We start from the raw sequence: 21,970 nt of genomic DNA, 5'->3' as shown, positions 1-21,970 counted from the left end.
GCGGCGCTCGGCTGATCGCGCCTGCCGCACAATGAATGGCCGCTGAGCGTGGCGGGGACGGGGACGGGCACCGGCAGCGGCACCGGGAGCGGCCGGAGCCGCAGCGCAGCCCCCCCCCCGGCCTCCGGTAAGGTGGGGACCCCCCCCGCGGCACCACCACTTTCCTCGCCTTCCCCTCCCCGGGCCTTCTCCCCGCCCCCAGGCCTCGGCCCCTCCACCCCCGGGCCTCCTCCCCCTCCCCCCCTCCCCCCGTTTCCCCGGGCCTGCGGTACCTTCCCGCCCCCTGGGGTTGGGGATCCCCCCGCGCCCCCCCGCTCCACCCAATTCCCGTGGGAACGTGCTGTGTCCCGGTGCCCCCCTCCCCCCGTTCCCCCCGCAGCACTGGGGGTCCCCTCTGCGCCCCCCCCCCCCCCCCCCCGTATTTTGGGGTCCTCCCGCTCCCCCCTCGGGACTGGGGTATTTACTGATTCCTCCCCCCAAAATTTGGGGCCTCCCCGTTGTCTCCCCCAGGGTGGGGGACCCCCCCCATTGCCCCCTCCGAGAGCTCGTGGGTCCCCACCGTCCCACCCCCAAGAACTGGGTGTCCCCTCTGTCCACGTTTCTGGGAGTGGGGACCCTTCTGCGCCCCCCCCTCCCCCCCGAGATGGGGAAACCTCGTTCTCCCCGGAATGGGGGGGGGTCTCTGTGCCCCCCGAGTACTGGGGACCCCCCACCCCCTTCAAGGAGTAGGATCCCGCTTAAACTGCGATCGTGTGTGTGTGTCCCACCACCCCTAAATGCTGGGGACCCCCTTGTCCTCCCCAGGCCGGGGGGTCCCCCTGCCCCATCACCAGCCCTGAGGAGGGGTGCCCCATGTTTTCGGGGCCTGCTCCCCCTTAGGCTGGGGGGACCCCTTGGCCTGAGCACCCCCATGTCCCCAGGCTTGGGGACCCCTGAGAGTCCCCATGGCCAAGGCAGGGACCCCCCCCCCCACGTACCCCCCCAAAAGGGGAAGCCACAACTTTGCTGCTGCTTCGCCCACCCTGTGTCCGTGTGTCCATGCGGTCTTGCCACCCCCCCTCTCCCACCCACAGTCCCCCTTCCTCAGTCTTGGGGGGCTCAGACCCCCCAGGGACACCCCCAACTCTTGGGGCACCCCCATCCCATAATCCCCCATTTGGGGATTTCTCCAGCCCCATTTTTCAGGCCTCTCCGAACCAGGGTGGTGGGTTGTCCCTGGGGCTCTGGGGCAGCCCCAGACTGGGGCGCTGGGGGGGGTGGATCTGGGGTTCCCCTCCCAGATGAGCTCTGCTGGGGGGGGGGGGTGCTGGACCCCTGCGGGGCCACATCTAACTCCTGTGCCTGGTCTGTTCCTCGTCCCTGCTCTGTGTCTGTCCCCGTCCCTCCCGGTGCCTCCCCATCTGTTCCTGTCCCCCCTCCGCTGTCCCCGTCCCCCTCACGTCCCCACTGTCCGTTCCTGGGTCCCTGTTCTGCTCCTCGTCCCTGCTGTGTTCCCCCATGTCCCTGCCCCAATCCACATGTCCCTTGTGTTCCTACGCTGCCCCCTGTCCCCACATGTCTGCCCCACTCCCTTTGTCCCTGTCCCCACATGTCTGCCCCACTCCCTTTGTCCCTGTCCCCACATGTCTGCCCCACTCCCTTTGTCCCTGTCCCCACATGTCTGCCCCACTCCCTTTGTCCCTGTCCCCACATGTCTGCCCCGCTCCCTTTGTCCCTGTCCTCACGTGTCCCCCACTCCCTGTGCCCCTGTTCCTGTGTGTCCCCCACATCTGCCCCACTCCCTCTGTCCCTGTCCTCACATGTCCCCCACACCTGCCCCACTCCCTTTGTCCTTGTCCTCACATGTCCCCCATGTCTGCCCCACTCCCTTTGTCCCTGTCCTCATGTGTCCCCCACATCTGCCCCACTCCCTGTGCCCCGTTCCTGCGTGTCCCCCATATCTGTCTCTCTCCTTATGTGTCCATGGTCCCTGTGTCCCCCCTGTCCCTACGTGTCCCCCACATCTGCCCCACTCCCTTTATCCCTGTCCTCACATGTCCCCCATGTGTCTCCCACTCCCTGTGCCCCTGTTCCTGTGTGTCCCCCACATCTGCCCCACTCCATTTTTCCCCCCTCCCCACGTGTCCATCCCTCTCCCTGGGTCTCTGTCCCTGCCCTGTGTCCCCCCGTCCCCACAGGCCCCCGTCGGCTCCCGCCATGGCTCAGACGCTGCAGATGGAGATCCCCAACTTTGGGAACAGCATCCTGGAGTGCCTGAACGAGCAGCGGCTGCAGGGGCTGTACTGTGACGTCTCGGTGGTGGTGAAGGGCCACGCGTTCAAGGCTCACCGGGCGGTGCTGGCCGCCAGCAGCTCCTACTTCCGGGACCTTTTCAACAGCAGCAAGAGCGCGGTGGTGGAGCTGCCGGCCGCCGTCCAGCCCCAGTCCTTCCAGCAGATCCTCAGCTTCTGCTACACGGGGCGGCTCAGCATGAACGTGGGCGACCAGTTCCTGCTGATGTACACCGCCGGCTTCCTGCAGATCCAGGAGATCATGGAGAAGGGGACTGAGTTCTTCCTCAAGGTCAGCTCGCCCAGCTGCGACTCGCAGGGGCTGCACGGCGAGGAGGCGCCTTCCTCCGAGCCCCAGAGCCCCGTGGCCCAGACCTCGGGGTGGCCCTCGGGCGCCGCCGCCCTGCCCCTGGTCTCACGGGTGAAGACGGAGCAGGGCGAGCCCGACGGGGTGCAGTGCACCTTTGTGGTCAAGCGCCTCTGGGACGGTGGCCCCAAGGACGGCGCCGCCGGCGGCAACGGCAGCCGTAAGATGGCCAAATTCTCAGCGCCCGAGCCGGGCCGCCAACCGCAACCCCCAGCCCCGGTGGCGGCAGCGGCAGCGGCGGCGCCCGGCCCCAGCGCGGCCGATCAGACCAGCCCCGGGGGTACGTCCAGCGCCTACACGAGCGACAGCCCCGGCTCCTTCCACAACGAGGAGGATGAGGAGGAGGATGGGGGCGAGGAAGGCTCCGACGAGCAGTACCGCCAGATCTGCAACATGTACACCATGTACAGCATGATGAATGTAGGGCAGGCAGGTGAGGCCCCACCCACTGGGAAGGGGGGTGGGTGGGTGTGGTCTGGAGGGTGACACCCACTGGGTGTGGCCTACAGAGGCCACACCCATGGGGTGAGGGTGGGTGGGAGAGGTGTGTCTGTGTGGGGGTGTGGTCATCTGAGGCACCACCCACATTGGGGTGTGGCCAACTGCCCCCCCCATGGGGCATGGTGCACAACCAGGGGTGTGGTCAGGGGGTGTGGCCAGATAGGTGCCATATATGGGGATGTGGGTGGGGTCACGCTGAGGCTCCGCCCCCAGGGGGGGCATGGCTGGAAACAGCTTCCATGCTCTGGGGGTGGAGCTAAAGGGTAGAGGCTCCCCCCTGGGTGGGTCTACAGGTGTGGGTGGGGGGCTTCTGTCCATGCCCCCCACCCCCGGGCATGGCCACTGGTGGGGAGGAGCCGGGTGAAGCTCCACCCCTTTGGGTGGGGCCGCTCGGTGGGGGCGTGGCCTGGCGGGGCTCCACCCCCAGGCTCTGGTCATGGCAGGGGGGCATGTGGCAGAGAATTGAGCTGTCACCGTGCCCCTGCCCGCCCCCCGTCTCCCCTCGCCGACACCTCCAGGGGCCCCCCGGGGTCAGGGCCCCTGCTGACCCCCCCCCGTGTGTGTGTGTCCCCCCCCAGCTGCGGAGAAGGTGGAGGCGCTGCCGGACCAGGCCACCTCGGAGTCGCGCACCCGGGTGCGGGTGCGGCAGGATCTGGCCTCGCTGCCGGCCGAGCTCATCAACCAGATCGGCAACCGCTGCCACCCCAAGCTCTACGACGAGGGGGACCCCGCCGAGAAGCTGGAGCTCGTCACAGGTACGCCCAGGGGTGAGGGTGGGGGGGCTCTGGGGGCCACCCGGCCTCGCTCACACCCCCCCAATGTGTGTCCCCCCCTCCAGGCACCAACGTCTACATCACGCGGGCGCAGCTGATGAACTGCCACGTCAGCGCGGGGACGCGGCACAAAGTCCTCCTGCGCCGGCTCCTGGCCTCCTTCTTCGACCGGTGAGCGGGGACAGGGCGCCCAGTTTTGGGGTCACACAGAGATTGGGGGGGGTGGCCGGACACCCAGGGTCTCACCCTGTTTTTTTTTTTTTGCCCCCCGCCCCTGTTGCCAGCAACACCCTGGCCAACAGCTGCGGCACCGGCATCCGCTCGTCCACCAACGACCCCAGTCGGAAGCCGCTGGACAGCCGGGTCCTGCACGCTGTCAAGTGTGAGTGGGGGGGACACGGGGGGGGACAGGGGACACCCTGGGGTGTGGGGGGGACACCCCAGGGGTGGGGGACCCCAGGGAAAGAGGAGCTGTAGAGACAGGGGGAGCACAGGGTTGGGGGACTGACAGGGGATGGGCAAGGGATAGGGGATGGGGGAGTCCCAAGGGAAAGGGGGGGATACAAGGATAGGGGAGAGGGTGACCCCAGGATTGGGGTGACCGCAGAGATAGGGGACAGGAGAGACCCCAGGGAGACGGGGGACACAAGGATAGGGGAGAGGGGGACCCCAGAGAGAGGGGATGCCAAGGGATAGGGGATGGGGGGGACACAAGGATAGGGGAGAAGAGCACCCCAGGATTGGGGGGACCCCAGAGATAGGGGACAGGAGAGACCCCAGGGAAGGAGGGGATGCAAGAATAGGAGAGAGGGAGACCCCAGAGAGGGGATGACGGGGGGCCAGGGCAGACCCCAGGGCTGGGGGCGGGGCCCCAGGGACAAGTTTGTGTCCCTGAGCGAAACCTCACTACGAGACCCCCTGGGGTGGGCAATGGCGGGGGGGGGGTGTGCCCACAGAGCGCTGTGCGTGACCCCCTCCCCGTGGGCGTGCGTCCCCCTCCCCAGTTTACTGCCAGAACTTCGCCCCCAACTTCAAGGAGAGCGAGATGAACGCCATCGCCGCCGACATGTGCACCAACGCCCGGCGCGTGGTGCGCAAGAGCTGGATGCCGAAGCTGAAGCTGCTGATGGGCGACGGCGACTCCTACACCTCCTTCATCAACGAGACCGGCAAGCTGGAGCCCGACATCATGGGCCCCGAGCCGGCCTTTGAGGCCGGTGGCCACGAGGGCGAGGCGGGTGCCCCGGGGGAGGGCCTGCAGTGACACCTCCCCCCCCCCAGTCCCTGCCCTGCACCCCAAACACTGGGGGGACCCCCCCACCCCGGGTAGAGACACCCCCCCCCCGCCCGGGGGACGCCCGCGCTGGGTAGGGCTCTGTGACGGTGTAGGGACCCGGGTGGGTGTAGGGACATCCCCCCCCGCCCCCCCTCCAGGTGGGCACCCCCCAGGGGTATGGACCCCCCCACACACCCAGGGGTAGGGACCCCCAGGGGCAGGGACCCATGTGGGGAGGGCCCTGTGCTGCTGGGGGGGGTCCAGTCCCCTCCCCATAGAGTTTGGGGCTTTTGCGGGGGGGGGAGGGTGGCAGCAGCTCAGCCGCCCCCCCCGCCCCCCCAGTGGTTTTGGGGGGGGGGCTGGGGTGCTGCTCAGCTCGGGCTGTCCCTTCCGTGCCACCTCCTGTGCAGGCACGAGATGTCCCCTCCCCCGGGGGCCAGCGTCTCCCCTGGCCCCCCCCTCCCCGACCCCAGGTGCCCCGTCTCACCTCTTGGGGGGGGGGCGGGGGACCCCCACATCTCCCTCCCCAGGGACGACGTTTCTCCAGGCACCTGTGTGGGTCCCCCGTGTCCCGTCCCCCCCCCCCCCACTCTGGGGCCGCTGTCTCTGCAGGCAACTGCATGTGTCCCCCCTCCCCCAACCTCCATGTCCTGTCCCCCCCCCTCCCCGGGGACTGGCATCTCTCTGGGCACCCCCACGCCTTCACCCCGGTGTCGTCGTCGTCCCCCCCCCCCCCCCAAAAGTCCCAGTGTCTCCCCGGGCGCCTGCATGTGTCCTCCAGGTCCCCCGTGTCCCCCCCACCCCCGGGCCAGAGTCTCTCCAGGTGACCGCGTGTGTGCCCCCCCCCCCCCCCCCCCCCAGGTCCCCTGTCTGCGTGTCTCCGGGTGTCCCCTCCCCCCACTGCTGTCCCCATACCCCCCCCCCCCCCCGGGGGTGGCATCTCTCTGGGCGTCTGTCCCCAGGCAATGGCACGTGTGTCCCCTCCCCCTGCGCTGCCCAGGGGGCCCCTTTGTCCCCAGCTGTCCCCCCTCCCCCCCGGCAGAAAGGGGGGTGTCCCCTGTCTGTGTCCCCCCCCCCGCGGCTGCACAGGGATGTGGGGGAGGGGGCAGAGTTGAGCCCATATGTGCCCCCCCCCCCGCCTCAAATGGGGATGGGACCCCCCCCACAGCATTAAAGGCCAAACCCCCCCCAAGGAGCATTTCCCCCTCATTAGCCCCCCCCCCCCCCCCGAGTTTGTCCTCGGGGTGGGGGGGGGACACACAGGGACACCCTGGGAGCAGCCAGCTGGGGTGGACCCAGGGTCCTCCGGGGGGGGGGTGTGGGGCGCAGGTTGGGACCCCACCTCTGCATGGGGGAGGGTCCGGGGTGGGGTGAACACGCACATGGGGGGACCCCCCCCAGCCACGGCGCTACCCCCCCCCCCCCCCCCCCAGGGCTTTGCACCGGCTTCACTCCAAGCCCATCCCGAAGGGGGAAACTGAGGCACCGTTCAGTGGCTCCCCCCACCCTTCCCCCCCGCTCTGAGTCCAGATTTGGGGGGGGGGGGGGGGCTGGGGGGGAACCCAGGCGTCTTGTCCCCATCCCCCCCCCCCGGCAGCCCCCCCCCCCCAACAGGTCTCCTGACGTTCGGTCAAGTGCCTTACCCGCCGCCCGCCCCGGGCCCCCAGCACGTCGCCACTAGCTCACCGCTCCGTGCCAAACCCCCCCGGCCCCCCCTCACCGCCCCAGCCTCGGGGGGGGGGACACACACACACACACGCCCGGACCCCCCCACCCCCCCCCCCAATCCTCGCACGCCCCCCCCTGGACGCCTGGGTTCTTCCCCCTCCTTTTCCATCAGCCTCCATCCCCCCCCCCCACGCGGCTTCCCCTGTGTGATGAGTTGCACCGGTCTCAGCCCTGCGAGGGGGTCCCCGTTGTGCCCCCCCCCGCCCCCCCCCAGCCTCGTGGGCACTTGGCCAGCCCCCCCCCCCCTTTTTTTTTTTTGTCCTTTTTTTCCACCCCAGAAGCTGTACAGAAAAGGGGAGCACGTGGTGGCGGCTCGGCAGCATGGACCCCCCCCCCCCCCCTTCACCGGGCTTGTACCCCCCCCCCCGTGCCCCCCCCGGGGCTGCCAGTGTCTGTCCTGTGCTATGAAGTGCCAAGACGCCCGTTCCCGGTGCCCCCCCCCCCCCCCGTCCCCCCCCCCGCGTCGCTGGAGAATTGCACATGAACTGCTGTACGAGAGCGGAGAGGGGCTGCAGAAATGTTAATAGTGATAAATAAAACACAGAGGTTTGTAACAGCCCCCGCCTGCCGCCTGCTGGGGGGGGCTTGCACACGCGTGTGCACGGGGGGGGGGAGGCTTGCACACGTGGGTGGGTGGGGGGAGGGCTAAAGGGGCTGGGGGGGTGCGGGCTGTGTGCAGGGGGTTGGGGGGGGGGGGTGTGGGTGTGCAAGGCCAGGTGCGGGCTGTGTGCAGGGGGTTGGGGGGGGGGGGTGTGGGTGTGCAAGGCCAGGGCACACCCAGGCCTGGTGCTTGTGCAAGGGCAGTGTTTGTGCGAGGCTCTGGTGCACGCGCAGGCCCAGCCCTTGTGCAAGGCCTGGCGCTAATGTGACGGCAGTGTTTGTGCGAGAGCAGTGTTTGTGCAAGCCCCTGGTACACATGCAGGGCTGGTGCAATGCACAATGCCTGTGAGAGACCGGTGTTTGTGCAAGGCCCCAGTGCATGTCGACCCAGTGCTCGTGCAAGGGCTGGTGCTTGTGTGACGGCAGTGTTTGTGCAAGGGCAGTGTTTGTGCAAGGCCCTGGTGCACACACAGGGCTGGTGCAAGGGCTGGTGCTCGTGCAAGGCCCCAGTGCGCACACAGGGCCCCTGTTTGTGCCACGCACAGTGTGTGTGTGAGGCCACTGTTTGTGCAAGGGCAGTGTTTGTGCGAGGCCCCAGCGCACGTGCAGGGCTGGTGCAACGCACAGTGCCTGTGCAAGGGCTGGTGCTTGTGCAAGGCCCCACTGCACACGCGGGCCCAGCGCTAGCGCAAGGGCAGTGTTCGTGCAAGGCCGCGGTGCACACGCACGGCCGCTGTTTGTGCCGCGCACGGTGCGTGTGCGAGGCTGCCGTTTGCTCACGGCCGCGGTGCACACGCAGAGCCGGCGCTCGTGCAAGGCCGCAGCGCTCGTGCAACGCTCATGCAAGGCCGTGGCGCGCCGGAGGGGGCGGAGCTTATCTCCGGCAGGCCCCGCCCCCTGCCCTTATATGGTCAGGCGGAAGCGACTCCCCCTCCTCCCCCCCGCGCGGCCCCGCCCCCTTCCCCTTCCTGCCGTCACGGGCCCTTTTATAGTCATGGAAACGGCGCGGGGGGGCCGCAGTGTCACCCCCCCCCCCCCCCTTCCCCGCCGCCCTCGGGGGGGCGCAGGGACCCCACTCCCCCTCCATGGGGGCGAAGGAGCCCGACCCGGGGGCGGGGGCGCAGAGACCCCCCACATCGCCCCCCCCCGCCACGGCACCGCTCCCCCGCGCCCCCCCCCCGGGCTATTTCCGCCCCCCCGGCGCCTCCGAGCCGGGCTGAGCCGCCCCGGGGCCGGATGCGGCTCGGGGGGGGGGGGGGACGGGGGCGGACCGGGCCGGGGCGGGGAGCGGCGGTATAAGGGCCCGGCGCCGGGGGCGGCCCCGCCGCACTCCGCTCCCGGTGCCGCCATGGAGGAGGCGCAGCGGCTGCTGACCGTGTCGGTGTGGAAGCTTTACCGGTGCCGCCTGCAGCGCGGCGGCCTCCGCCTGCACCGGAGCCTCCAGCTCTCGCTGCTCGTCCGCGCCGCCCGCCACCGCTACCTGACCGCCCGCGCCGCCGCCGCCGGGCCGGGACCCGCCGCGGGGGGGGGGACGGCAGCCGGGGACCCGCCGTGCGGACCGACCCCGGAGCGGGGGGACCCCCCGAGCGCCCCGACCGGGGACCCCCGCGGCGCCCAAGACCGGAGGGACCCCCCGAGCGCCCCGACTGGGGACCCCCGCGGCGCCCAGGATCGGGGGGAACCCCCAAACCGATCGACCCCGGACCCCCACGGCGCCCAGGACCGGAGGGACCCCCCGAGCGCCCCGACCGGGGACCCCCGCGGCGCGCAGGAGCGGGGGGGACCCCCCGACCCGCCCGATGCCGGACCCCGCGAACCGGGACCACCCGCAGGGACTCCCCGAGCCGGTACCGCGATCCGCCGAGCGCTCCGAGGCTGCCGCCCCCCCGGGACCCCCCGAGCGCTCCCGCCGCCGCGCCGCCGCCTGAGCCGCGACCTCCCGCCGCCCCCCGGCCCCTCGGAGCCCCCCCGGCGGCACGGACCGGACGAAAGCGGCGGAGCAGCGGCTCGGCCGGGCCCGGGCCGGTGCCGGTACCGAGCAAACGGGCGCGGCTGGAGGCGGAGGAGCCGCCGCTCGCCCCGGGGCCGCCCGGCCGCTGCTCGGGGCCGCCCGCCGCCGCTTTCGGCCTCCTGGTCCGCGCTGTCGGGGCGTGCTGAGCCCCCCGGAGCCCCGGGCGCACGGAGACCCCTCGGGATACGAAGAGGAGGGGGCACGGAGACACCCACCCCCCCCTCCGGGACACACGGAACTGGTACGGGGACCCCTCCGGGACATACGGACTCTCGGGGCCCCCGGTGGGCCCCCCCCGGTGACACCCGCCCCGCCGTGACGGACTTTCCTTGATTGTGTCGTGCTGGGGGGGCTCCAGGCTGGCCCTGCCCCCCCCCCAGTTTTAATTATTATTTTGTTATTAAAATAAAAGCGTGGTTTTGTGCAGCTGCTGCCTCCGGGTGTCGGGGGGGGGGTTGAGGGGGGTCGCATCCCGTGAGCGGGGGGGGGGGGGCGCTGTCTGCCTATGAAACCTCCCCCGATCCCCCCCCCTCAATTTGGGGGGCAAAGGGGTTTCCAGGAGGGGGGAGGGTGTCCGCTACATCCTCTGATGGGGCGGGGGGGGCTCGGCCCAAACTCTGGGGGGGGGGTAACGGCGGTTGCCGGCGGGGGGGGGGGGGGGGGAATGTGAGCCGCTCGCCTCCCCCCCCCCGCCTCAGTTTCCCCCCACCCCGGGGCCAGGATACGGGGGCGAGGGGGAATATCCGGCACCTGCCCCGGGGGCGGGGGGACCCCAACCTCGCGGGAGCGGACGCGGGCGGGGGAACCCCCCCCCCCCCCCCCCGGTTCCGGGAAGCTCCACGTGCTGCCCATGCGGGGGTTGAGCCGGGGGGGGGGCAGGGCGGGCGCCCGGGTCCCCTGGAAGTCGAGGGGGGAGGGGGGGGCGGGTTCCGGCCTAGAGGGGTGTCCCACCGCCCATCCCCGGGGCATCGCGGCTGCGCTGGGCTGGGGGGGGGGATGCGGGGGGGTCACGCCGTGGGTGCGTGGGCTCGCCCGGCCCGATCCTGCCCCCCCCCGCGCCACGCCGGGCCCAAACCGGCTGCCGCCGTCCCGCCGGGAGACCCCGCCCGGGGCGCCGGGCCCGGGATGCTGCAAGGGGGCCCCGTGTGTCCGCTCCTCCGTGTCCCCCCCCCGCCATGTGTGTGTCGTCCCCCCCCTCCGTGTGTCCCCCGGTGCCCCGGGCGGGGCCGCGGCGTTTCCTGGCTCCGCCGCTTCCTCGTTCCTGCGGCGGCGGGGGAGGGGTCGGGCGCCGGCGCGCCGGGGTCCCCCGGGGGTGGGAGGGCCGGGAAGGGGGGGGACGGGCTGCCCAGGGAACCCCCCCCCGGAGTGTCCCGCCCCCCGCAGTGCCCGATCCCGGGAAGGAGCGAGAAGGGCTCGATCCAAAATTCCTCTTTTTTAATGGTTTCGTTTGTTTTGGGGGTTTCGGGGTTTTTTGTCTTTTTTTTTTTTTTTTTTTTTAATCTTTATTTCTGGTTTCGGTAACTCGGTTCATGCAATGGCGGCAGCCCCGGCCCCGCCGCCTCCGTGCCTCGGGCGGGGGGGGGGGTGTCTGGCGGCGCCGGTGCCCGGCCCGGAGCCCCCCCCCCGGCGCTCCGCTTCCCGTTGCCCGCGGCCGGTTCCCTCCCCGGCGGCTCCTCCCGGCCCGGGGGGGCCGCGCCCGTGCAGGGCCGTGGGGCGGGGGGGGTAGGAGCGAGGTGGGGGGGGGGGGGGGAGTTGGGGGGGGGTGTCCCCGGGGCCGCCCCCCGCGGCGGCGGCGGCGGCTCCTCCAGATGATAAAACTCATCCATAGCCCCGGGAGCGGGCGGGGGGTGGTGTTGGGGGGGGGTGTTTGTCGTTCACCCCCCCGCCGCGATATGTCCCTTGTCGCGATAGGTCGTGTCGCCGCTAGCAGCAGTCATCGTCCGTCTCGCTGTAGGGGTCGCGCAGGCCGGGCCGCCCCCTCCCGCCGCCGTGCCCCGGGTAGTAGCCGTTAGGCAGCCGCCGGCCGGGCCGGGGGGGCGACGGCCCCGGGCCCCCCCCGCCGCCGCCCCCCCCGCCGCCGCTGCGGGGCCCCCGGGGGCCGCGTCCGTCGAGCGGCGGCTCCGCGTCGCGGGGCCCGCGGGGGGGGTCGGTCCAGCGGGCGGCGGGGCGGGGGACGCGGGGCTCGGCGGGGCCGGCGGCGGGCGGCGGCGGGCGGCGGGGCCCGCGGGCGGGGGGCGGCGCGGCGGGCGGGGGGCGGCGGGCGGCGGGGGAGTAGGAGACGTGCGGCCGCGGCGTGGCGGGGGTCGGCGGGAGCTGGCGGCGGGCGCGGCGGGGGGTGCTGGTCCCCGAGGTGGAGAGCACCGGGCTGCCGCTCACCGAACTACTGCCCTACAGCAACACCGAGACACCGGGGATGACGGCGGGGGGGGGCACGGCGGGGCGGGGGGGCGCGGGGGGGACACGGGGGGACGCGGACATGGGGACATGGAGGGGACACGGACATGGGGACACGAGGGGGACACAAGGAGACAGGGGGGACACGAGGGGACATGGTCATGGGGACACGGGGAGACACGGACATGGGGACATGGGGGGGACACGAGGGGACATGAGGGGGACACAAGGGGACACAGACATGGGGACATGCGGGGACACGGGGGGGAGGAAAATGGACATGGGGGGCACAAGGGGACACGGACGAGGGGACACGGGGGGGACATGGAGGGGACATGGACACACAGGGGAAAGGACATGGGGGGGTGCAATGGGGGATATGGGGGGGGGACGGCCGTGGGATCACGGGGGAGGGGGTCAGGGGACGTGAGGGGGGGGGGGTCACGGCATGAGGGACACAGGCGCGGGTTTGGGGGACACGGGGCCAAGCAGAGACATGGGGGGGGGGGTGGCATTGGGGGCAGGGGCACAGCCATGAGGCGGCACAGATGGGGGGGGTGTCACAGCCACGAGCCATGCAGACACGGGGGGGTCCAGGCGGGGGGGGGGAGGGCAGAGAAAAGCAGCGAGGACACGGGAGGGGGGGGGGGGGGGGGGGGAGAAAAAACAAACGAGAGAGCAGAGGGGAAGAGAAGTGAGAAGAGGCGAGGGGGGGGCTGGAGCGGCTGCGGGCTGGGGGGGGACAGAGGGGGAGGGATGTGGGGGGCTGCTGGGTCCCCCCAAAGCCACTCACAAGGCAAAAAAAACAAAGCTCGTGGGGGGGGGGGAGGTGAGGGGGGGTCGGGGTTCAGCCAGGAGAGATGGGGGGGGGGAGCAGGGGCTGGAGAAGTTTGGAAGAGTTGTCCTGGGGGGACACACACACCCCCCTGCACCCCAAACTGTTACCTGGGGGTTTGGGGACCCTGCCGAGCTGGTACCTGGGGGGGCCGGGGGGGGGGGGACACTGTGACCCCCAATCTGTTACCTGCAGGGACCTGGGGTGGGGGGGGGGGGTCTGTGCACCCCAGTTTGGGGCCAGTGGGGGACCTGCACCCCCATTCTGGGTTGGGGGGCTGATGCTGACCGTGCGCCCCAAAGCCTGGCTGAGGGGGCAGGGGGTGGTCACCCCAATTCAGGCCTTTGGGGTCTGGGCACCCCCTGTCTATTGGGGAGGGGGGGGGTTGTGCACCCCAGTCTGACGTGGTGAGGACCCCAGCACCAATCCGGGGTGCAGGGCCGTGGACCCCAACACTCACCCTGGCAGAGCTGGGTGCCCCAAGCCAGGGCTGGAGGGGACCTGTGCACCCCCAAACCTCAGTGTAGGGGCCGTGGCCCCCCCCCAGGACTCGAGGGGCACCCCTAAACCCAGCTGGAAGGGCTGAGGCCCCTGATGTGGTTAATGGAGCCGTGCACCCCAAAACAGGGCTGGGGGGGGGTCTGTGCACCCCAATCCTGGGCATGTGGGGCTGTGACCCCCAAAGCAGGGCCGGGGGGGGGGTGTCTCTGCCCCCCAGCTCTGGGTACTCGGAGCTGTGCACCCCAAAACAGGGCTGGGGGGGGTCTGTGCACCCCAACCCTGGGCATGTGGGGCTGTGACCCCCAAAGCAGGGCTGGGGGGGGGTGTCTCTGCCCCCCAGCTCTGGGTACACGGAGCTGTGCACCCCAAAGCAGGGCCGGGGGGGTCTCTGCACCCCAGCTCTGGGCTGGGGGGAGCTCTGTGCTCCTGCCCCCCCCATCCGGAGGCATGTCCCCTCCGGGGCTAAGGGGGTGCAGCAGGGCTGGAGGGGGGGGGGGGTCACCCCAAAACAGCCCGGGGCAGGAAAGAAGCTCCTCGTGGGGTCACCCACCAGCTGGGCCCGGTGCCCCTCGCCAGGGAGGGGTGGGGGGGTGGGGGTGGTGAGTGGGGGCGGGGGAGTGGGGGCAGCTTCATTCCAAACTTTCCAGCGTGGCTGGGGGGGGTTGCCGGAGCCTGGGGGGGCCATAGCAGACGGTGGGGGGCCCCGAACCGCTTACCTGGGCCACCCCTCGCCGTGACAGCGCAGCCAAAGCACAGCGATGGGGAGACAGAGAGGTGAATCAAGGCAGGCCCCCCCCCAAGCAGCTGGGGGCACCGGGGGGGCCAAGCGAGGTGGCTCTGTGCGGGCAGGGGGGGCAAGGGGGGGCGGGGGGCCGAGAGCAGAAAGGTGGGGGGGAGGCATCCGGAGGGGTCGAAGCATTGCCGCGGCCGTCACCCCCACCTTGCACCCCCAGATCCCCCCCCCCGAGGGGTGGCCCCGTGTCCCCCCCCCACCTCCATCACCCTCCCTTTGGGTGCTGCCCCTCCTGGGGGGGGGGGAAGGGGGGGGGGGCTGGACCCCCAAGGTGGGGTACTGGGGGGGCTCTGCTGGTGTAACTGGGATCCCGGATGCTACCAGTATAAACTGGAGCGGGCAGAATGGGTGGGGGGGGGCGGCTGGGAACCCCCCACCTCACCCAAGCGGCCGCAGACCCTGGGGGGGGTCCCAATGCCCCTGGCAGCTTGGCCAGCGCTGGGTGGGGGGGGGCGTCCCGGGGATGGGGGGGCGGGGGGAGTGTCTTTGGTTGAACCCGGAGCCAGAGGCCACCGGGCACCTGGCTGGAGGTGGGAGGGGGGGTGGGGGGACGACGACACACAGCCCTTGCCCCCCCACTCATGGGGGGTCCCCGTGCCACCCCCCCCCCGCCGTGCCTAGAGGCGGAGGGGGGAGCGGAGGGTGGCACCCACCTGCCGGGGGGCCGCGTGCTCCCGGCCCTCGCTGGGGGAGCGGGACCAGCGGCGGTCGCGGGAGCGGGGCCGCCCGTAGTCGTGGCGCTCGGGGGGGGGGCAGCGCTCCCGCTCCCCCGGGCCGTGGTGGTGGTGGTGGTGGTGGTGGTGGTGGTGCCGGTGCTTGCGGTCCTTGGCGCGGCCGCGCTCGGGGTCCCGCTCCTTGGGCGGGAGGTCGCCCGACTGCGTCGTGATGCTGAGGTCGGTGCCCAGCCCTGCGGGGGATGGGGGGGGGGGTGATGATGGGGGCGGGGGTGACACTGGGAGGGGGAGTAACTGGGGCTGGGGGAGGTGGTGAGGTGGTGGAGGGGATGGGGCAGCTGGGGGACATGGGGTGCAGGAGGTGGGGACCCGGCAGAGGTGACTGGGTGGCCCCAGGGATGTGGGGTGGCCAAAGGGACATGGGGTGCAGGAGATGGGGACCCTGTGGAGGTGATGGGGTGGCCCAGGGGACATGGGGTGCAGGAGGTGGGGACCCGGTGGTGGAGATGGGGTGGCCCAGGGGATGTGGGGTGGCCCAGGGGACGTGGGGTGCAGCAGATGGGGACCCCGTGGAGGCGATGGGGTGGCTCAGGGGACACCTGGGGCAGTAGAAGAGGTGGTGGCCTGGGGGACAGCTGGGACAGGAGGGGATGGGGTGACCTGTGGGATGGCCGGGCCCAGGGGGAGGGCAGGGGGAGGGCAGGGGGGCGGGGGGGGCCCCACCTGTGTCCACGTCGGTGTAGCGGCTGAGGGAGCGCTCGGAGGCGCGGTGGCTCCGCTCCCGCCGGCGCGGGTGGTGCCGCTGCCCGTCCTCGGGGGGGACGCGCTCCAGCGAGTAGTCGTCCAGGCGGATGCCCCGGGCGCGCGGGTGGCCCAGCATGGAGGCCGAGCGCTTCATGGGGCTGGCGTCCGAGATGGTCTGCGGGCGAGAGCGCAGCGGGGACGGTCCGGGGCAGCCCGGGGGGGCCGGGGGGGGGCTCGGGGGAAGAGTCACCTGCGTGCGCTGGCCCCTTTGTGTCTCTTCAGCCTTTCGTCCCTCCACCCATCCATCATCCATCCAACCAGCCGTCTGTCCGTCTGTCCATCCATCCCTCAACCCATCCATCCAACCAGCTGGCTGGCTGTCCATCCATCCGTCCATCCACCTCCCCATCCATCCGTCCCTGCATCCATCCAACCAGCTGTCTGTCCATCTGTCTGTCCATCCGTCCGTCCGTCCGTCCATCCATCCATCCATCTGTCTGTCCATCCATCCATCATCCATCATCCATCCATCCGTCCATCCATCCATCCGTCCGTCCATCCATCCATCTGTCCGTCCATCCATCCATCCATCCATCATCCATCCATCATCCATCCATCCATCCGTCCGTCCGTCCATCCGTCCATCCATCATCCATCCATCCATCCGTCCGTCCATCCATCTGTCCGTCCATCCATCCATCCATCCATCATCCATCCATCCGTCCGTCCATCCGTCCATCCATCCATCCGTCCGTCCATCCATCCATCCATCCATCCATCCGTCCATCCATGCGTCCATCCATCCATCATCCATCCATCTGTCCATCCATCCATCCCTCCATCCATCCGTCTGTCCGTCCATCCCTCTCTCCCTCCCTCCATCCCTCCCTCCACCCACCCCCCCCATCTCTCTGTCCATCCCACCCTCCCCCCACCCCTGCCCTGCCCCTCCCCCGCCCCACTCCCTCACCCAGCACCTTGTCCCCAACATCCCGCCGGTGCCGTCCCCACGGCCACCAGCGCCGTGTCCTGCCGGGCCACCCGCCGTCCCCACGGCCTCGGTGGGTGCTGACCCGCCATGCCCTGCGCCAGGGGTCCCACAGCTGGACAGGGAGGGACACGGTGTCCCCGTCACTGTGTCCCCGTCACTGTGTCCCCATCACTGTGTCCCCATCACTGTGTCCGCACAGCCCCAGGTTTGGGGACAGACACGCCTCGGTGCAGCCCCCTGGGACAGACACCCCCCCCCGCTGCTCTAACCATTGAGCTGCTCCGCCGCGGGGACCCCTGAGTGTCGCCGGCCACTGGGGGGGGAGAGAGGGGGGGATGGGGATGGGGGACAGGGATGAGGACAGAGACATGGGGACAAGGGATGGGGACAGGGACAGGGATAGGGGGACAGGGACAGAGGAATGGGGATGGGGACAGGGGAATGGGGATAGGGATGGGGACAGGGACAGGGATGGGGACAGGGATGGGGGGATGGGGACAGGGGGACAGGGAGAGGGGGACAGGGATGGGGACAGGGACAGGGGCTTGGGGACAGGGGGACAGGGAGAGGGGGACAGGGATGGGGACAGGGACAGGGGGACAGGGACAGGGATGGGGACAGGGGGACAGGGATGGGGACAGGGGGATGGGGATGGGGACAGGGACGCTGCTCCTCGCTGGCCACACTGGTGCTGGGACACAGGGCGACGAGGGTCTGGGTAGCCTGAGGTGGCCCAGGGGGTGGGATATGGAGGGGGGGGGGACAAGAGGGGAGCACGAGGGGGCCAAGGAGGCAGGGGATGGGGACTGGGAACGGCTGGACAGACGGACGGGGGTGAGGGGGTGGCCCTGGACAGGCAGGAGAGAGAGAGAGAGAGAGGGAGGGGAGGAAGGACAGAAGGAGGGAGGAGGGAGGATGGAGGAATGAGAAGAGGCTGGAGAGAGGGACAGATGGGGAATGGGAATGTGGAGGGAGGGAGGGACAGAGGGACAGAGGGATGGAGGGATGGAGGGATGGGGGGGGATGGGGGGATGGGGGGATGGGGGGGATGGGGTTGATGGAGCCGGTGGGCGGCTGCCCGGGGCAGGGGCCGGGAAGGAGCAGCGGGGTGGGGGGGCTCTGGGGGCCCGGCGGTACCTACACTGAGGTTATTCCCTCGGGGTCGGACCTTCCTCCTCTGCTAGAGCCAGCCCAGGCGGTGCCCGCAGAGCCGGGAGAGAGAGAGAGACCAGAGTAAACACGGGACCAGCGGGGGGGGGCTGGGGGGGGTCAGGGGGGGGCCGGGGTCACCCCCCCCGGAGCCAAGCAGCGGCCGGGCGAGCAGCAGCAATGAGCAGAGCAGCCAGAGCACCCCCGGGCCTGTCCTGGGCATGCGGGGGGGCCGCACCCCCAAAGCCGGTGGTGCCCATCGGCACAGAGAACGCCACGATGTTGGGGACCGGGGTGGCCGTGGCGCCCCCCCCCATTTCACAGCTGCTGGGGGGGGACACACTGAGCCAGAACAGGCGCCAGGGACCGGTGGCCACACGGTTGCCCCATGGCCACGGCTCTGACCAGGCGGGGAGGTGGCACCTCTCCCCCAGCTTCACGCCCCCCCCCGCAGCCCCCTGCCATGCTCATGCCTCCCCCCCCCAAAGCCCCCAGCAGCTGCAGCCATTTGGGGGGGGGACACACACAGGACGCTGCTCCTGCCACCGCCCTCGGCCACCGCAGCGTCCCGGCCCCCCCCCAAACACCCCCCCCCCCCATTAAAGCATCAGTGGCCACGGCAGCGCAGGAGGGGGCTGCAGGGGGGGGGAGCGATGGGGTCGAGCCTGGGGCCTGTCTCCGGCCGTGCCCCCCCCCCCGGGGGGGCCCTCACCATGGAAGGGCCCGGAAGGGGCCCCCTCACCTGGTTTTCAGCCGGGAGCCGCGGCATGGAGGCGGCGCGGCCATGGCCCTCCATGGGCAAGTAGTCGCTGTCGGAGTAGCCATCCTTGGCCATCTCACGCATCTCCACCAGCTGCGGGGGACGGGGGCGTCAGTGGGGAAACGGAGGCGGGGGGGGGCGGGGGGGGCAGCACCAAAACCAGGGATGTGCCCCCCACCCAGGCACGGCAGGGTGCTGGGAGGGGGGGGGGGGGAGGCAGCAGGGGAGGGGGGGACATGGGGGACGGATGGAGATGGGGGAGATGGGGGTCAGGGGACCCCCGGGGACATGGGGGGGGACAGAGATGGGGGTCAGGGGGCCCCCGGGGACGTGGAGGGGGGATGGACGGAGGGAGATGGGGGTCAGGGGACCCCCGGGGACGTGGAGGGGGGATGGACGGAGGGAGATGGGGGTCAGGGGACCCCCGGGGATGTGGGAGGGGGATGGACGCGGGGGAGATGGGGGTCAGGGGACGCCCAGGGACGTGGAGGGGGATGGATGGGGGGAGATGGGGGTCAGGGGACCCCCGGGGACATGGGGAGTGGACGGAGCTCAGGGGCCCCCCGGGGACACGGGGGCTGGAGGGAGGTGGGGGACCCCCGGGCCGGTGCAGCCCCTCACCTGGGAGTTGGGGCGGCTGTTGGGGACGTCCTCGGGGTGTCCCCGCTCGGGGCTCCAGGTCCCCGTTTTCTGGAACATCTCCTGGGCGCGCTGGGTGACCCAGGACTGACTCTCCTTCAGGCCCCCGTCGCGTGCGGCCCTGGGGGGGGCACAGGCGGCTCAGCCCCCTCCCGCCGCCCGGCGCTGCGCAGGGGCAGGATGGGGCCCGCGGCACTTACAGCCCCGCGCCCGGCTCGGCCGGGGGCACCACGTCCGGCCCCGGGGTCCCCTCCTGCGTGGGGGACGGCGGCTCCATGCGCTGGAACATCAGCGGCGTCCGGTTCTGCGGGGACACGGGAGAGGCTGGGGGGGCGGCGGGGACACGGCACGGGGGTGGGACACGGGGAGGGGACGGGGGGACACGGGGAGGGGACGGAGCTGGGACAGTCGGGGCTGGGATGGGGACACGGGGAGGGGATGGGGACACGGGAGGGACGTGGGAAGGGGACAGGGCTGGGATGGGGACACAGGAGGGGACAGAGCTGGGATGGGGACATGAGGGATCCTTGGGGAGGGGATGGGGACACGGGGAGGGGATGGGGACACAGGAGGGACTTGGGAAGGGGACAGGGCTGGGATGGGGACATGAGGGATCCTTGGGGAGGGGATGGGGACACGGGGAGGGGATGGGGACATGGGAGGGACTTGGGAAGGGGACAGGGCTGGGACGGGGATGGTAGGAGGTGGCAGAGGAGGGGATGGGTCTGGGATGGGACCCTGGAGGGACACGGGGAGGGGACAGAGCAAGGCTGGGGACACTGAGGGCCGCGGGGAGGGGACGGGTTTGGGGTGCTGGCGGTGGCCCCACCTGCTCCTCCCGCATGGCCTGCAGCTTCTTGGCCTTGCTCTGCCGGTAGTACTCCATGATCATCATCGCCGCGTAGATCTTCCCCACCGTCAGGTCGGTGGCTGCGGGCACAGAGGGTGAGGGGGGGGGGACGGGGACATGGGGACGGGGAAGACAGGGACAGGGACGGTCCCTTACACTTGTGGGGGGTGACGAGCAGGTCCAGGTTCTTGGGCGAGAGGTTGGGCCAGATGGCGATCATCTCCTTGCGGAGCTCCGCGTCCATCTGCTGCTTGTCGGCTCCCCCTGCACGGAGCGGGCTGAGTGCCCTGGCCCCCCCCCGGGGACCCCCCCGGCCCCCCCGGGCACACCCCAGCCCCCCAGGGAACCCCCCGGTCACCCGGGGAACCCCCTGGCACCCCATGGAATCCGCCGGCCCCCCACGGACCCCCCGGGCCCCCCAGGAACCCCCCGGCACCCCAGGGCACCCCCCCAGCCCCCCCGGGACTCCCCGCCCCCCTCCGAGCACCCCCCGGCCACCCCTCAGCCACCGGGGGAACCCCCTGACCCCCCCAGGGCACCCCCACCACCCCCTCCCCTATGGGCACCTCCCTGTGCCCCCCCCAGGAGCTCTTCTGCCCTGTCACTGCCCCATGGACTCTGTCCCCCCTTGGGGCCCCTCATGTCCCCCCAGTCCCCCTTTCCCCCCCCCCCCGATCCCCAGGGACCTCCATCCCTGGGCTCCCCATTCTTGTCCCCTCCACCCTTGGGGTTCCTGTCCCTGTTCTTGTCACCCAAAGGACACTTGGGGTCCCCGCCTCTGTCCTGGTCACCCAAGGGACCCCTGTCCTCATGTCCCCAGGGTCCCTGTCCCCACCAGGGTCTTGGGCCACATCCCCTCAGGTCCTCGTCCCCAAATCCCCAGGATCCCCGTACCCCAGAGTCCCTGTCCTTGTCCCCAGATCTCCAGGATCCTGGTCCCCAGGGACCTGGCACCCAACCCCTCGGGGGTCCCCATCCCCCTTGGGCCACATCCCCTCAGGTCCTTGTCCCCAAATCTCCAGCATCCCCGTCCCTCCACTCCCAGGGCTGCCGTGTCCCCAGATCCCCACCGCTGTCCCCTCCAGGACCCCGCCGGGGTCCCCGTGTCCCCCCCCGTGTGTCCCCCCCCCCTTGCCTTTGGCGATCTTGATGTCGAGGGCGGTGCGGATCAGGGCCATGAGGGTGGAGTTGAAGTGCACCGTGTTGTCGTCGGCCACCGGCAGGTCCATGCGGAGCAGCCGCTGCGGGGCCGAGCAGAGGGGGGGGTGGAAGGGGGTGGTGGGGGGGGGGGTGTCAGCCGCGACCCCCCCCCTCCCACCGCGCCCGGGGGCTGGCGAGAAGGCGGGGGCCGCGCTGCAGCCGCTGGGGAAACTGAGGCACCCGCCGCCCTCCCTGAGCCCCCCCCCCCCCGGCCCCCCGCCTTCTCCCAGGCCGCGGCCCCCCGCGAGTCGCCCGGGGGGGGGGGGGGGCACGGCCAAGCGGGACCCCAGTGTCGGGGGGGGGGGGGGGCAGCACATGCAGCACATGCAGCAGGGGTGGGGGCCGACTCGTTCCTGGCTCCACTTTGGGGATGGATGGTGGGAAGAGGGGGGCGGGGGGGGGGCGGCCGGGGGGGTTCTCTGGGTGCAAACCAGCATCCTCAGGGTGGGGGGGTCCAGGGAGACATGCTTGGGCTGGGGGTGGGGGGACAAGCAATGAGTTTGCCAGGCCTCAGCCCCGCGGTGCCCCGCACCCACCCCCCCCCAGCTCCCAGTGCCAAGCGGGTGGCGGCAGATTCCCCCCCCTCCCCGAAAAGGGCAGGGACCCCCCCTCATGCATCCCCGGGGTGGGGGGGGGGGGCAGGATTTTGGGGTGCAGAGCAGCAGGGCAGGGAGCGAGCAATGCCGATGGGGAAACTGAGGCACGGAGACGCGGGGTCCCCGCACACGTCTCCCCCCCCTCCAAGTACCCGGGTCCCCCCCCCCGCATCCCACGATGCAGCTCCCCAGCATCCGTAGCCCCCCCGGCCGGGGGGGGGTACATGGGCCGTGCAGCAGCCGGGGGGGCCGGTGGGGGGCCGGGGGGACTCACTGCCAGGAGACGAGGCGGCGGGCGGAGGTGGGATGGAGAGGGGT

At 71.5% G+C, this 21,970-nt stretch overlaps 3 protein-coding genes across 3 annotated transcripts in view; 2 read left to right on the top strand and 1 right to left on the bottom strand.

Annotated features, from left to right (window-relative positions):
* Positions 1–43: 43 nt before the first annotated feature.
* NACC1 (nucleus accumbens associated 1) lies at positions 44–5,860 on the top strand. The gene is made up of 6 exons (XM_074857474.1): positions 44–127; positions 2,178–3,070; positions 3,717–3,893; positions 3,977–4,082; positions 4,196–4,293; positions 4,916–5,860. The coding sequence occupies exons 2-6, from the start codon at positions 2,197–2,199 to the stop codon at positions 5,173–5,175; spliced, it is 1,515 nt and encodes a 504-aa protein (XP_074713575.1). The 5' UTR covers positions 44–127; positions 2,178–2,196; the 3' UTR covers positions 5,176–5,860.
* A 2,956-nt stretch (positions 5,861–8,816) lies between these two features.
* Positions 8,817–9,952, top strand: IER2 (immediate early response 2). Its single transcript, XM_074857475.1, has one exon. It carries the CDS (start codon positions 8,864–8,866, stop codon positions 9,857–9,859), a length of 996 nt encoding a protein of 331 aa, XP_074713576.1. The 5' UTR covers positions 8,817–8,863; the 3' UTR covers positions 9,860–9,952.
* An 11,040-nt stretch (positions 9,953–20,992) lies between these two features.
* The window catches only part of CACNA1A (calcium voltage-gated channel subunit alpha1 A), a 29,591-nt gene continuing 28,613 nt past the window's right edge, over positions 20,993–21,970 (bottom strand). The window contains exon 39 of the mRNA XM_074857472.1: positions 20,993–21,097. The gene's annotated coding sequence lies outside the window, so the exon portion shown is untranslated. The remainder of the gene's footprint in view (positions 21,098–21,970) is intronic.

Source organism: Strix uralensis, unplaced genomic scaffold (assembly GCF_047716275.1).
Source record: "Strix uralensis isolate ZFMK-TIS-50842 unplaced genomic scaffold, bStrUra1 scaffold_219, whole genome shotgun sequence".
NCBI lineage: Eukaryota > Metazoa > Chordata > Aves > Strigiformes > Strigidae > Strix > Strix uralensis.
The sequence above is the reverse complement of the archived record's forward strand: the minus strand, read 5'-3'. Positions and strand labels throughout refer to the sequence as shown.

Bases quoted from the DNA above. Each gene is read 5' to 3' on its own strand.
- NACC1 (XM_074857474.1), top strand. From the start codon at position 2,197: ATGGCTCAGACGCTGCAGATGGAGATCCCCAACTTTGGGAACAGCATC. The intron at 3,071-3,716 runs GTGAGGCCCCAC...GTCCCCCCCCAG, and splicing joins GATGAATGTAGGGCAGGCAG to CTGCGGAGAAGGTGGAGGCG. The intron at 4,083-4,195 runs GTGAGCGGGGAC...CCCTGTTGCCAG, and splicing joins CTGGCCTCCTTCTTCGACCG to CAACACCCTGGCCAACAGCT.
- IER2 (XM_074857475.1), top strand. From the start codon at position 8,864: ATGGAGGAGGCGCAGCGGCTGCTGACCGTGTCGGTGTGGAAGCTTTAC.